The 16,013-nt window shown below is 38.1% G+C and overlaps 2 protein-coding genes across 3 annotated transcripts in view; both read left to right on the top strand.

The window, feature by feature from the left end:
- The window catches only part of RRM1 (ribonucleotide reductase catalytic subunit M1), a 45,071-nt gene that overhangs the window by 25,106 nt on the left and 3,952 nt on the right, over nucleotides 1–16,013 (top strand). For both annotated transcript variants that reach the window (XM_032166812.2, XM_058446938.1), the window contains 8 exons: nucleotides 376–459; nucleotides 2,132–2,293; nucleotides 2,669–2,748; nucleotides 3,712–3,913; nucleotides 7,180–7,329; nucleotides 7,531–7,752; nucleotides 9,627–9,703; nucleotides 14,757–14,892. In XM_032166812.2, coding sequence (XP_032022703.1) covers nucleotides 376–459; nucleotides 2,132–2,293; nucleotides 2,669–2,748; nucleotides 3,712–3,913; nucleotides 7,180–7,329; nucleotides 7,531–7,752; nucleotides 9,627–9,703; nucleotides 14,757–14,892 — 1,113 coding nt within the window. The remainder of the gene's footprint in view (nucleotides 1–375; nucleotides 460–2,131; nucleotides 2,294–2,668; nucleotides 2,749–3,711; nucleotides 3,914–7,179; nucleotides 7,330–7,530; nucleotides 7,753–9,626; nucleotides 9,704–14,756; nucleotides 14,893–16,013) is intronic.
- On the top strand, nucleotides 9,881–11,626 carry LOC116476616 (eukaryotic initiation factor 4A-II-like). The gene is given in 3 exon segments (XM_032761516.2): nucleotides 9,881–10,011; nucleotides 10,013–10,208; nucleotides 10,210–11,626. Coding segments are annotated over 3 exon segments (1,221 nt in total). The 5' UTR covers nucleotides 9,881–9,910; the 3' UTR covers nucleotides 11,134–11,626.

Here is a 16,013-nt window from a genome sequence, read left to right as displayed (position 1 = left end):
TGGGAAAAAGGCATTGTAGTAGTGTTTATATTCTTTTTTACTCTACCCAAAGTGTATCTTTATATAATGACCTTTAGAAGATGTAGAGTTTAAACTTAGCTACCTTGATTTTGGATCCCTTTGGCTTGTAATTGTTACATCTCATTATAAATTAGAAATGCCATGAGGTAACTTAGTACATAATTGTAATTTATTCAACATTTTGTTGATTTTATTTGGGCATTTTTCCAAAGCAGAAGTAGAGATGGAGAGCAGGTAAAACTTCATAGGTTGCTACCTAGAAATTAGGCATCTTTTTTGATAAAAGAATGGGGCCATTTTGTTCTTTTCTTTGCTGAGTGCCCTCTGTCTTTTCTATCATGGTCTCTCTTTTAGACTAATGGCAATTCCAATGGCCTTGTACCGATGCTGAGAGTATATAACAACACAGCTCGATATGTGGATCAAGGTGGGAACAAGGTATGCTCCATGACTTGAAAGTACTGGAAATCAGAACTAAAGGTGATTTAGTCATATACACTTAAGATGGTTCATTTATGTGTAGTTTCTAATTACTTTTTTTTACTTGTAAAATCAATTTGAGGAGGTATAATTATTTTAATATGCATATACTTTAAATGTACAGTTTGATGGGTTTTGACAAATGTATACACTTGTGTAATCACCACATTGATAAAGAGGTAGAACATTTCCATTGCCCCAAAATCTTTTCTCCCTCATATACCTTTATATTCATTCAGTCACCCCTGTCACCCCTACCCACACATACTTTATCCCTGACTCTAGACAGCCACTGATCTATCTATTCAGCTTTCTTACATGATAGTTTGTTTGCAAAGAATTTCTCAAGTTGTAACTCATGTAAATTTGTTACTTGAAATGGGGTTGTAACATGTGCTCTAGGTTTTTGTTTCGTTTTTTTTTTTTTGTCTCTCTCTTATCACCCAGGCTGGAGTGCAGTGGTGCGACCTTGGCTCACTGTAGCCTTGACCTCCTGGACTTAAGCGATCCTTCTGCCTCAGCCCTCCCATGTAGCTCAGACTATAGGCCTGTGCCACCACACCCAGCTAATTTTTATATTTTTTGTAGAGACGGGGGGTCTCACTTTCTTGCCTGGGCTGATCTCAAACTCCTAGGCTCAAGCAATCTACCTGCCTTGGCCTCCCAAAGTGTTGGGATTACGGGTGTTAGCCACTGCACCTGGCCTAGGTTGTTCTTGAAACAAAAACAAAAACAAACTGGAATAACAAAACTCTCCCTAATTGGCTGGATGCAGTGGCTCCCGCCAGTAATCCCAGCACTTTGGGAGGATGAGGTGGGCTGATTGCGTAAGCTCACGAGTTCAAGACCACCCTGGGCAACATGACGCAACCCCATCTTCACAAAAAATACAAAAATTAACCGGATGTGGTGGCGAACGCCTGTAGTTTCAGCTTCTCTGGAGGCTGAGGAGGGAGGATGGCTTGAGCCCGGTAGGCAGGAGGTTGCAGTGAGCCGAGATTATACCACTGCACTCCAACCTGGGCAATAGAGCTAGACCTTGTCTCAAACAAAACAGAACAAACAAACAAAAACTCTCCCTAATTGATAGAAGAAACAGTAAAGTTGAGAGAACTGGGTTGTTTACCTTATTTTGTCAACAGGATGGTTTGCGACTAGAGTCTGCCTTTTGTGACTATAGGCACACTAATCGCTTGTTAGTCTATGAATTTCTCTCTGATGGACTTTGGGGACCTTGATAAGACAGATCAACTTTTTGACCTTCAATAAGAGCATGGCTTATACTGTCAAAGCAGCTTCCTTTGGGCTTTATGTACATGTCATGTGGTGTAAAGAGAGCTGGGCTGTTGCTGAAGAGGAGGCTCCATCTGTAGTTCATCATGTCACTTTAGAAAAGTTAATCTTGTTTCACATTTTGTTTATATTATTCGTTCATTTTTACTCATATAATTGTAAAATATTACTTTTACAATTATATATGGAAAACTTACACTTTTATAATACTTTTATTTATGTTATTTAATTCATCGTAGTGAAGATCAAAGGAGATACTATAAAAGTGCTTTGGGAGACATGATGTTTCTTTGTTTCATTTTTATTCTGAAGAGAATTATGATTTATTTACCACTAGCGTCCTGGGGCATTTGCTATTTACCTGGAGCCTTGGCATTTAGACATCTTTGAATTCCTTGATTTAAAGAAGAACACAGGAAAGGAAGAGCAGCGTGCCAGAGATCTTTTCTTTGCTCTTTGGATTCCAGATCTCTTCATGAAACGAGTGGAGACTAATCAGGTGAGAGATAGGTACTTGTTGGTAATAGCAACTTGATTCACGTGAGCTTTCTCTTTTTTGGTCATCTTAAGTCAGGCTTAGGAAGAGCCCATCTATGTGTGATGCCACAGAAGGCATTCTGAACAAGTTAAGAGATGCCGTGCTTGTCTTCTTATACTTCTATTCTCTAAAGTAGATGCTTTGTGACCTAAATGCTTAAAAGGTCATGTATAAACAGGCAGACCTAGATGTTTGGGCTTAAACCTGAAAATGATTATTTCTACAGCAAATTTCCAAGAGAGCTTGTAAAAGTCACCTTATGCTTGCAGTGTTTCTAATGGATTATGGTTGGCTATTTGAAGTTTCTTATGAGTGATTTTGTCCTTTCCTTTTTAGGACTGGTCTTTGATGTGTCCAAATGAGTGTCCTGGTCTGGATGAGGTTTGGGGAGAGGAATTTGAGAAACTATATGCAAGGTATGGGAAAAATATGAAAGAAAACAATAATGTTTTAACCATGGTTTCTCTTATTTCAGGGGTCCAAATATCAAAAGTACTTGTCAAGAATCTTTTGAAGCATCTAAGAGAAAAAGTGACTAATAATTTTGGTCAGATTTGCTTCCTAACTCTTCACCAAAATTGAGTTGTGTCTTCTTCTTTCTTAAAACTTTGGAATGTATAAATAGGTTCTTGGGATTTTTAATTGATCCTTATAAAAGTTAAGATAACTAGTAGGGTTATTATTTTGCTCTGTCATATAGTACTTTTGATAAGCTATGCTTTATATTGCATAAAGGAATCATGAGTGACTAGGACACATATGTCAATAGTTTATTAAAATTAAATAGGCCAGGTGCAGTAGCTTACATCTGTAATCTCAGCACTTTGGGAGGATGAGGCAGGTGGATCATTTGAGGTCAGGAGTTCAAGACCAGCCTGGCCAACATGGTGAAACCCCGTCTCTAGTAAAAATACAAAAATTAGCTGGGCGTGGTGGTGCACACCTGTAGTCCCAGCTACTTGGGAAGCTGAGGTAGGAGAATCGCTTGAACCTGGGAGGTGGAGGTTGCAGTGAGCTGAGATTGTGCCACTGCACTCCAGCCTGGGTGACAGAACGAAACTCCGTCTCAAAAAAAAAAAAAGGAAAAAAAATTTAGCACAATCTTAAGAGATTTGGCTTCCTTAGTTTTTACTCCTTTTTATTATGAAAGATATTATTGGTTTAGTGGGATTGGGATCATTTGAAGGAGCCTAAAACCGCCTCATTTTCCCCTATGACTTTAGCCAGAGTAAAATAAATACCATATTCCTTTTTTTCTTTAGCAAAACTTAGAAAAAATTTAAGAGTTTTCATAACTTTATATTTTAATGTCTTCAAGTTGTCTACAATAAAGTTTTTTTAGGGAATATATATTAAATAATATTATTTGTGCCTTTCAGTTATGAGAAACAAGGTCGTGTCCGCAAAGTTGTAAAAGCTCAGCAGCTTTGGTATGCCATCATTGAGTCTCAGACAGAAACAGGCACCCCGTATATGCTCTACAAAGATTCCTGTAATCGGAAGAGCAACCAGCAGAACCTGGGAACCATCAAATGCAGCAACCTGTGCACAGAAATAGTGGAGTACACCAGCAAAGATGAGGTAGGTAGAAAAAATTCTTCCTAGAGTACTAAGAAAAGAACCTTAGGCAGTTATTATTTGTGAATTCCTCACTTGATTTCACTTGAGATAAGTGAAGGGAGTTTGCATAGTTGTAAGCAGAAGAACACTGTTAAAGGCAGAGAGTAAAGGAAGGAAAGGGTATGATCTGTGCCTATAAATGTTTTTTAGTCTCAGCCGTGTGGGAAAGACACAGTTTTTTCTTAAACACACATCATTGTAATAACATTTACTCAAGAAAAATAGAAATATACAGTTATGTTGGTTTAGGACACACACAAAAATGTGTTAGGATGTACATTCAGTTTAAAGTATGTAAGCCTTGAGCCTGGAAAGTGGAGGCTGCAGTGGGCTGAGATTGTGCCATTGTACTCCATCCTGGGCGACAAAGTGAGACCCTGTCTCAAAACAAACAAAAAACCAAAAACAACAACAACAACAAAAGTATGGAAGCTTATAAAGAGAGTCCTTTCAGTGAATGGTGAGATGAAATTCTAATTTCAAGTCTGTAAAGAGACTTCACAGAAGAATCAAGGCTAGAAATGGGACATGGATTTGGTGTTTTAAAAAAGTTTTAGAGAGGAGCTTTCCATTTGGAAAGAGTGGTCTGTATGATACACCAGAGACAGGGCTGGGTTTTATGCAGTGTGGCAAGTAAATCTGTTTTGATGGTGCAAGTAGATTAATTATTGGAATATGGAGAGATGGCTATGGCCGGGGGAAGGGAGATAGAAGGTAGAAGCTGACATGTCACAGATAGGAAGCCCTTGTAGGTTTCTGACAGGAAAATAGCATCAAAATGTTAAGATGAAAAGGAAGGTTCTTGCTTCTGGTTACAGAGTGTCTTGCTGTGAGAAGGGATTAGAGGTTAGCCTAGGGAGCTTGTTGTAGGAGTTGGATGACAGGCTGCTTTGATCTTGGATGTAAACTATGGAAATGAGGAAGGAGTAGATCCTCAATTCTAGGACCTTAAAATAAAAGACAAATGAAAAGTCAGGAAGTAAATGGAAAGTGAGTTAAATATACTGCTAAGGTATAGTTTAATTCAACATTTATTGTGCACTAGCTATATGTAAAACACTGTGTTAAGTGCTCTGAGAATATAAATAAATATGCTGCCCTCTGGAAACTTCTAATTTAGTTGGAAGAAATCGACATATATTTAGGTAACTATTATGCCAGATAGATTATATTATAGAGGCTAGAGTGACATTTTTAAAATAAAAATCAGATAATGTCATTTGCACAAAACTACTCTTTGGCTTGCTAACCCATGCAGAATTCCTTTTTTTTGGGGCGAGTCAAGATTTCACTCTGTTGCCCAGGCTGGAGTGTGGCTCACTGCAACCTCAACAGAGTTCTTTCTTTTTGCAAATTGAGCTATAATTCACTCTTTTTAAAATGTACAATTCACTGTTTTTTTTTTTTTAATAGTATATCTGCAAGTCTGTGCAACCATTACCACCATCTAACTGTAGTATTTTTTATTTTTTATTTTTATTTATTTATTTATTTTTTGAGACAGAGTCTTGCTCCGTCACCAGGCTGGAGTGTAGTGGCTCGATCTCGGCTCACGCAACCTCCGCCTCCTGGATTCAAGCGATTCTCCTGCCTCAGCCTCCTGAGTAGCTGGGACTACAGGCGCGCGCCACCACACCCAGCTAATTTTTGTATTTTTAGTAGGGACGAGGTTTCACTATGTTGGCCAGGATGGTCTCAATCACCTCGTGATCCGCCTCCCTCAGCCTCCCAAAGTGTTGGGATTACAGGCGTGAGCCACCGTGACCGGCCTGTAGTACATTTTTATCACTCTAGATAATGAAACCCTTTACCCATTAGTCACTCCCTGTTCCCTTCTTCCCTCAGCCCTTGACAACCACTAATATATTTTCTGTCTCTAGATTTGTGGACATTCCATAGGAATGGAGTCATATAATATGCAGCCTTTTGTGTCAGGCTTCTTTCACTTAACATGTTCTTTTATTCATGTTGTAGCATGTACCAGTACTTCATTCCTTTCCATCCAGAGTTCTTACAATGCCCTACAAGGTCCTACACAACTGGATAACCCACCTCATCTGCGGTTACTTTCCCCTTTGTTCACTCTGCTCCAACCCTATTAATTTTCTTGCTTTTTCTCAAACATGTCAAACATGCTCCTACCTCAGGATTTTTGCTCTTTCTTCCCTCTTGAATGTTAAAATGCACCCCCTCTTCCCATAGCCACATGGTTTGCTTTCTAACCTGTTCAGTTCTTTGTTCATATGTAACATTTTCAATGAGGTCTTTCTTGACAACTCTGTTTAAAAATTATACCCCCTTCATCTTTATCCCCAGTACTCTCTGTCTTCTTTTCCTGCCTATTTTTCTCCCTGGCATTTATTAGACTTCTGTGATTCAAGCTATATTAAAAAAAATGGGTATTTGGCAACATGTGTAGAATGGAGTAGATGTGAAGGGCATCAAGAGTTCAGCTGGGAAACTTTCAGTAGTCCAGGTGAGAGAAGTTAAGACTTTGCCTTGGGATAGTCATAATCAAAATGGAAAAGAAAGTGTATTCATTCAACATTATCAAGACTTACTGTGTGCCAGATGTGTTGCTAGTGCTAAACATATAAATATAAATAAGATGATCCTCGTGTGAAGAAGCTCACTGCCTCGTGTAGTAGAGGAATCACTGGAAGAGCTTTTTCAGAAATCACAAATTGGGATCCATTGTTGCTAAGGGCTTGTCAGAATATCAGTGAAGGTGAGGTGGACATGTGTGTTTTGAAGAACTCTGCAGTGATGGAAATGTTCTGTATCTGATGGCTATTGAGCACTTGAAATATGACTAGTGCAACTGAGAAACTCAGATTTTATTTCATTTTAAATAGATATATGTAGCCAGTGGCTACCATATTGCAGGGCACTCATCTACTGAATAATGAGATAGGTACGTGTGAAAAGCTAATTATAACATAGTGTGATATATGTCTGGTAATAGAGCTGTGTACCGTGGAACATAGGGTTCTCTATCTTACCTATTTTGCTGATGCATGTTATAACTAACACATATGACTAGGTATTGAAGAAATAGAATCAGTGGGATTTAGGAATGGACTGATGAATGATGAAGAGGGAGAAGTCAAATATAAAAATTTAAAATTTTAATGGCTGAGAGTATTAGAGGCTCACATGGTGGTGTAATTGACACAGGAAGTAGAAATAAAAATTGTGTGATTCTTGACCTGTTTTTTGCATTCCAGGTTGCTGTTTGTAATTTGGCTTCCCTGGCCCTGAATATGTATGTCACATCAGAACACACATACGACTTTAAGAAGTTGGCTGAAGTCACTAAAGTTGTTGTCCGAAACTTGAATAAAATTATTGATATAAACTACTATCCTGTACCAGAGGTATGAATAGATTTCTCTGCTTATTGGTAATTATTGAAATCCAAATTGAAAGGAATCAGTCATGATCTTCGAGTCATCATTTAAATGGTTATCAATAAAATGGTTTGAGAAAAAGAGGTAGTCTGTCTCATTTGGTACAGAATGTTGCTTTTCCTGTTCAGTAATGTTTTCTCCTTTTCTTTAAAATCTGTTGACACAAAGGCATGCCTATCAAATAAACGCCATCGCCCCATTGGAATTGGGGTACAAGGTCTGGCAGATGCTTTTATCCTGATGAGATACCCTTTTGAGAGTGCAGAAGCCCAGTTACTGAATAAGCAGATCTTTGAAACTATTTATTATGGCGCTCTGGAAGCCAGCTGTGACCTTGCCAAGGAGCAGGGCCCATACGAAACCTATGAGGGCTCTCCAGTTAGCAAAGGAGTAAGTATATGGATGAAATTGTTTTTACCTGTGAGTACCTGTAGTGGGCTGAATGGTGACCCCGCAAAAGGATATGTCCACATCCTAATTCCTGGAACCTGTGAATTTCATTTTATTTGGTTCAAAAAAAGGGTTTTTGCAGATGTAATTAAGAACCTTGAGATAAGGAGATTTACCTGGATTATCCAGGTGAGCCCTAAATCTAATGACAGTTGTCCTGCAAGAGACACAGAAGGGGAAGCAACGTGACTATGGAGGCAGAAATTGGAGTGTTACAACCACAAGCCTTGGAATGCTGATAATCACTAGAAGTTATAAGAGGCAAGGAACAGAATCTCTTCTAGTGCCTCTGGAGGGAGTGTAGCCCTCCCAACATGTTGATTTTGGGCTTCTGGTCTTCAGAACTATGAGAGAATAAATTTTTGTTAAGTTACCAAGTTTTTAGTAATTTGTTGCACCAGCCATAGGAAACTTAAATACCTTTGTCCTCTGGAGTAAAAAGGATACTCTGTTTTAATCTCTTATTTAGAACTAGTCATTGCTAAAATAATGTAAGAGGGATGCTACCAGTGTTAGTTTTCTGTGGATTAAAACATGGATTCGTTATCTCACAGTTTCCACAGGTCAGGAGTCCAGACTTAGCTTAGCTGGGCCTTCTTTTCTGGGTCTGTGTTCAAGATGTTGGTAAGGGCTGTGATCTCGTCTGAGACACAGAGTTCTCTTCCAAGCTCACCTGGTTGTTGGCAGAATATATTTCAAGGACTCATGGCATCTTGCTTCTTTAAGGCCAGTGGGAGAGACCATCTCTCGTTTTAAAAGGGGCACAGTCTAGTCTCTTTTGAGGATTTTCACCTGATAAGTCAGGTCCACATAGGATAATATCCTTAACACCCCTCCACCACCCCCGCCCCGCTTTTTTTTTTCTTTTTTTTTTTTGAGACAGAGTCTCTCTTTGTTACCCAGGCTGGAGTGTGTGGTGTGATCTCAGATCACTGCAACCTCTGCTTCCCAGGTTGAAGCAATTCTGCTGCCTCAAGTCTCCCAAGTAGCTGGGAATACAGGTGTATGGTACCACGCCTGGCTAATTTTTATATTTTTAGTAGAGAAGGGGTTTTGCCATGTTGGCCAGGCTGGTCTTGAACTTGTGACCTCAAGTGATCCGCCTGCTTGGCCTCCCAAAGTGCTGGGATTACAGGCATGAATCACTGCCCCTGGCGTAATCTTCCTTTTATTTAACTCAGAATCAGCTGATTTGCAACCTTAGTTACATCTGCAGAACACACCCTTCACCTTTGCCATAATCACTGGAGTGACATCCATCCTATTCTCAAGTCATGTCCATACTCGAGATTATAAATAGCCTGTGCACCAAGGTGTGGGAATCTGGGGAGCTGTCTTAGAATTCTGCCTTTCCCACTGCCTTTATTATCAGTACTATGATTCTTTTCTATATAAAATGTTAATTTCATTTCTGACATTCCTGCTGGTATTAGAAAATCTAATGTGTGGTTATTAGAAAATAGGTGTTTTTAGCGAAGTAAACAGATCAAGGGACAGATGAAGGCACTGAAGAAAGTAACATTTTTACTGTTAAAAAAAGAGAATGTATCAGCCACATGCTTTTATGAATGTTAGAGTTTTCTGATTTGTAGATATGATATGGAATAATCAGTTTTCTTAGCCTGCTTCTGATCAGTATGACTACATGGAATTTTGTCCGGGAAAATCTCTGGAGCTTGTATTCCTCATAGAGGTCAATTAGAAGACAGCATTTGTTGGGGTGTGGGGACATGGCAGCTAGTCATTTGTGGGGGTTTTTTTTTTGTTATAGTTTTAACTTGCTGTAGAATAAATTTGAGTTGTGTATTCCTTAGATTCTTCAGTATGATATGTGGAATGTTACTCCTACAGACCTATGGGACTGGAAGCTTCTCAAAGAGAAGATTGCAAAGTAAGTGAAAAGATGTAGCTTTGAAGGCAGAAGGGTTTAGGTTCACCTTCTGGATCTTCAGAAGTTAGATATGTCATTTTAACTTCTTAAACTCATTTATTACAAATGGGGCTAAAATGGCCTATCTCACAAAACTATTTTGGGAAAAAACTTCGTAAGATAATATATATAGGCTTTTCAGTCGGGCGCTGAGTGGTTTTTCGGAACATGTCTGGTGGGTCCGCGGATTATAACAGAGAACATGGCGGCCCAGAGGGAATGGACCCCGATGGTGTCATCGAGAGCAACTGGAATGAGATTGTTGATAACTGATGATATGAATTTAAAGGAGTCTCTTCGTGGCATCTATGCTTACGGTTTTGAGAAGCCTTCCGCTATTCAGCAGAGAGCTATTATTCCCTGTATTAAAGGGTATGATGTGATTGCTCAAGCTCAGTCAGGTACTGGCAAGACAGCCACATTTGCTATTTCCATCCTGCAACAGTTGGAGATTGAGTTCAAGGAGACAGACCCAAGCACTAGTATTGGCCCCCACCAGAGAACTGGCTCAACAGACCCAAAAGGTAATTCTGGCACTTGGAGACTATATGGGAGCCACTTGTCATGCCTGCATTGGTGGAACAAATGTTCGAAATGAAATGCAAAAACTGCAGGCTGAAGCACCACATATTGTTGTTGGTACACCTGGGAGAGTGTTTGATATGTTAAACAGAAGATATCTTTCTCCAAAATGGATCAAAATGTTTGTTTTGGATGAAGCAGATGAAATGTTGAGCCGTGGTTTTAAGGATCAAATCTATGAGATTTTCCAAAAACTAAACACAAGTATTCAGGTTGTGTTGCTTTCTGCCACAATGCCAACTGATGTGTTGGAAGTGACCAAAAAATTCATGAGAGATCCAATTCGAATTCTGGTGAAAAAGGAAGAATTGACCCTTGAAGGAATCAAACAGTTTTATATTAATGTTGAGAGAGAGGAATGGAAGTTGGATACGCTTTGTGACTTGTACGAGACACTGACCATTACCCAGGCTGTTATTTTTCTCAATACAAGGCGCAAGGTGGACTGGCTGACTGAGAAAATGCATGCCAGAGACTTCACAGTTTCTGCTCTGCATGGTGACATGGACCAGAAGGAGAGAGATGTTATCATGAGGGAATTCCGGTCAGGGTCAAGTCGTGTTCTGATCACTACTGACTTGTTGGCTCGTGGAATTGATGTGCAACAAGTGTCTTTGGTTATAAATTATGATCTACCTACCAATCGTGAAAACTATATTCACAGAATTGGCAGAGGGGGTCGATTTGGGAGGAAAGGTGTGGCTATAAACTTTGTTACTGAAGAAGACAAGAGGATTCTTCGTGACATTGAGACTTTCTACAATACTACAGTGGAGGAGATGCCCATGAATGTGGCTGACCTTATTTAATTCCTGGGATAAGAGTTGTGGATGCAGTGCTCGCTGTTGCTGAATAGGCGATCACAACGTGCATTGTGCTTCTTTCTTTGGGAATATTTGAATCTTGTCTCAATGCTCATAACGGATCAGAAATACAGATTTTGATAGCAAAGCGACATTAGTCGTGAGCTCTTGTGAGGAAAGTCATTGGCTTTATCCTCTTTAGAGTTAGACTGTTGGGGTGGGTATAAAAGATGGGGTCTGTAAAATCTTTCTTTCTTAGAAATTTATTTCCTAGTTCTGTAGAAATGGTTGTATTAGATGTTCTTTATCATTTAATAATATACTTGTGGACTAAAAGATATAAGTGCTGTATAAAATCAGCCAATTATGTTAAACTAGCATATCTGCCTTTATTGTGTTTGTCATTAGCCTGAGTAGAAAGGCCTTTAAAATTTTTTTAGAAAGCATTTGAATGCATTTTGTTTGGTATTGTATTTATTCAATAAAGTATTTAATTAGTGCTAAGTGTGAACTGGACCCTGTTGCTAAGCCCCAGCAAGCAATCATCCTAGGTAGGGTTTAATCTCCAGTAAAATTGCCATATTGCACATGTCTTAATGAAGTTTGAATGTTAAATAAATTGTATATTCACTTTAAAAAAAAAAAAGATAATATATATAGTAACCTGGAAGTTGCTTGGCACAATGAAAGCATTTCAGTACCTGGTAGGAATTACTATTATTAGTGGATCTTATTTTAGGGACTTAAGACACCTAGATTAGGTAATTTTCTTTCCCATTAAGGCTTTTTTTCAACTGTGCTTTTTTAAAAAAAAAAAAAAGTTTTTCATTCTTATTTATTTCCCAATTTAGTTACATTGGGCATATAAATGGCTTTTGTTTGAATTGATTGTCATAGGAATAAGAGATTTTGGAAGATTTTTTGGAGGGTAATGTGTTTTAACTATATGAAAGAAAAACTTTAAAATTGAGTTTTTGTAGGCCTTTCAAACTAAAAGCATAAGGGATTCGAAGGCAGACAGAATGTTTTGCAGAGTGAATAACAAAGCAAATTGTTTTTGTTTTCTATCGTGATGACTTTGTCATTTATGGGTTAATGCATATGCAAAGTGATTAATATTTGGAGAATGAAGCAGTAGCTTTAAAATGCTCTTTTAAAAAAATAACTGTTTGCCTTAAAATTGTTAAATTAAAATTGTTTTCCTACTCAAATAATACATGTTAGAAAATTTAGGAAAACATAGATTTGGAAAGAGAAAATGAAAATTATACTAATACTGCCTCCCCCAGAAAACCTGTGTGCATCTTAGTGTCTGTCATCCTTTAGGTTTTCTTCCAAGAGTACACACACATGTGTATTTACATGGAAATTCAACTTGTAAGAATATGGACCTGTACTGTATTTATATATATATATATATATATATATATTTTTTTTTTTTTTTTCCCCTCAAAATACTATGGCTTAGTTTTTTATATACATGACTTTTCTAATTTCAAAATTAGTATATGAACACAAATTTATTATTAATAAAGCTCAAATACAGAAATAAAATAGAAAGTAAAAGCCCTTCTTCATACTTCTGCCAACCATTTGTTTCAGAAAACAAACCAAAAAAGTAACTTACTCTTTTTCCCAGAGATAAGACTTGTTAATGGTGTGTATTTTTCTAGATCTTTTTCAGTACATTGGCAGATAGGTACACATACACGGTTTCGTCATATAAATGTGATCAAACTTGATGTATTCTGGGCTGGATACCATGGCTCACGTCTGTAATCCCAGCACTTTGAGAGGCTGAGGTGGGCGGATCACTTGAGGTCAGGAGTTCAAGACCAGCTTGGGCAACATGTCGAAACTTAGTCTCTACTAAAAATACAAAAATTAGCTGGGCGTGGTGGCGCATGCCTGTAATCCCAGCTACTTGGGAGGCTAAGACATGAGAATCACTTGAACCTAGGAGGTGGAGATTACAGGGAGCCGAGATCACGCCACTGTACTCCAGCCTAGGTGACTGAGACTCTGTCTCAAAAAAAAGACTTGATGTATTCTGAGACTCGTTATTTAGTGATTTATTTTGGAGCTCTTTCTCTTTTAGTACATGTAGGTCTACCTAATGTTTTTAATTATTACAGACAATTCCATAGTTTGAATATATCGTATATGTATGACTTTTCATAACATTTACCTGTCTGTAGACAGATGATGTTGCTATTTTACAGATGAGGAAGTAAAGACATGAAGATAGTTGGTAGTTTGCTTGATACCTCACTACAAAGTGACAGAGTACGGTGGAGAACCACCCCCCAAAAAAAGTAAATAAAAAAATAATAATAACTAAAAAGTAGAGAACCCAGTTGTATTAGTCAGTTCTCACACAGTTATAAAGAACTGCCTGAGACTGGGTAATTTATAAAGGAAAGAGGTTTAATTGACTCACAGTTCCGCAGGGTTGGGGAGGCCTCAGGAAACTTACAATCATAGCAGAAGGGGAGGCAAACAGGTCCTTCTTTAATATGGCGGCAAGCAAAGTGCTGAGTAAAGGGAGAAAAGCCCTTTATAAAACCAGATCTTGTGAGAACTCACTATCTCATGAGAACAGCATGAGGGTAACCTCTGTGATTAAATTACCTCCTGCCAGGTCCTTCCTGTAACACGTGGGGATTATGGGAACTACAATTCAAGATGAGATTTGGGTGGGGACACAGCCAAACTATATCCAGTTGTACAGACTCCATCAGGATATGAGGCTGTATGCTAAGCACTGTACGAATCCATAGGTATAGAATGTAGGAAAGACAGGCTCTTTGTGTTTTAAAAACTTGCGACTAAGAAAACAAGTAGTTAAGGTATATGGAAAGGTACAGGTCAGAGAAAATGTTTCCAGAGCAGATATTTGTATTTGACATTTGTATTTGTGCCTGCCTGATGAGGAAAGAGGTTTTAAAATTGGTATCAATTAGGCTGAGCTTTGAAGGTGAGGCAGGGGCAGTTGGGAGATTTCTCAGTGTGTCAGATAGTATATTTTCTCTTAAGTACTCTTTTGGGCATTGATTAGTCAAAAGATGTTAACCTTCTTCCAGGAACTTATAATTGAAGAATATACTTTGAGCATAATTTCTTCCTGTTTACAGGATAATGGAGAAGTATGGTGATATTTGTCTGATTCTGACAACTTTATTTTTCCAGAAGGGGTCTAGCACAGTGATTTTATAGGCACTTAGAAAAGAATGAGGGTTGGATGAGCGTAACCTAATACAGGTGGGGAGCGCTTCAACAGCGATTTGAATATTTCCCTATGCAAGACAGTGTATCAAGTGTTATCCTGAGTGCCACAGTCCAAGTGGCATAAATCATGGCATGATAAGGATAGCCAACAATAAAAATTGTACTAATTCAGTTTAGGAGTCAGGCATTTAAGAGGAGAGTGGGCTATAATAGCACCCATACTGTGGAATTGCCTCCCTGTAGGAGTTTAATTTAAAAGTCAACATGTGAGTTCAGTGCATGTATGATGTTACATTTACATTTACTACATTTATCTACATTTACTACAGTGACTTAAAGTAGCTGCTTTCTTGGCAGATTGTAGCTTTGGGACTAATACCTGATAATCTCCTTTTCTTTAGGTATGGTATAAGAAACAGTTTACTTATTGCCCCAATGCCTACAGCTTCCACTGCTCAGATCCTGGGGAATAATGAGTCCATTGAACCTTACACCAGCAACATCTATACTCGCAGAGTCTTGTCAGGAGAATTTCAGGTGAGCAGTTCACAACCAGCCCTACAGGGAGATCTTTCAAAAGCCTGATGTTGGGAGTAAATGCTCACTCATGTTTAATTTGCCCATTTTCTTAGTTTGGGTGCAAACTTTGATAAAGAGAGTCATCTTCATCTGTAATATTATTATTTATTATTAATATTTCAGCACAATAGGCATTTAATAAATAATCTGTTGAAAGAATGAATGATTGAGGGTTGAGTATGAAAGTAAGTTGTTGATAGTAGAGTTAACATGATGTTTAACCATTATGTAATCATAGTGATCTATTCTATAACTTCCCCCAGATGCTTAAGTTAGGATACTCAAAATGTATAAAGAAGTATCATTTAAGGCAGTGGTTCTCAGACTTGGTTACCAATTAGAACTTATGGTGGGTGAGATCAGTGGTTTTTTGTTTGTTTGTTTGTTTGTTTTTAAGGTTCCCAGGTGATTCTTATGTGTAGCTAGGGTTGAGAACTTCAATTTAAAAGACTATTTGTGAATTTCCAGATATCTTGAAATAAAGTTCTGTAAAGTTCGAGAAGGATACGTTTCTAATTTTTTTAACTTAAGTATTTATAGATTTACCCATCTTAGGCGCTATTCTTTTCACTTTTGCAAATGCCATATGTTTCTTTTTTAATGAAAATATTTTTTCAGCTTTATTAAGGTGTAATTGACAATAAAAATTGTGTATAAATCCAAGGTATACGGTGTAATGATTTGATATGTGTATATATTATATAATGATTACCACACCACAATGTTTTTGTTGTTGTTGATGTTGTTTTTGAGAAAGTGTCTCACTTTGTCACCCAGGCTAGAGTGCAGTGGCGTGATCTTGGCTCACTGCAACCTCTGCCTCCTGGGTTCAAGCAATTCTCATGCCTCAGCCTCCCGAGTAGCTGGGATTACAGGCATGCTGTGCCACCATGCCTGGCTAATTATATTGTTTCTTGAATAACAGATGTCAAGATCTTAAAGGAATATAGCTTTTGTGTGGTGGCATTGATGTCTCATCTTTATAAAAGATAGAATTTACCAAGCAATCTAGCATTAAATAATTCTTAAGTGATTTTAGTTTAAGCTTCAAAGCTGTAGTCTTTTCTAAGCAGTCACTG

Source organism: Hylobates moloch, unplaced genomic scaffold, assembly GCF_009828535.3.
Source record: "Hylobates moloch isolate HMO894 unplaced genomic scaffold, HMol_V3 SCAFFOLD_11, whole genome shotgun sequence".
Taxonomy (NCBI): Eukaryota; Metazoa; Chordata; class Mammalia; order Primates; family Hylobatidae; genus Hylobates; species Hylobates moloch.
Note: the sequence above shows the minus strand (reverse complement) of the source record. Positions and strands in the feature narration are given on the sequence as shown.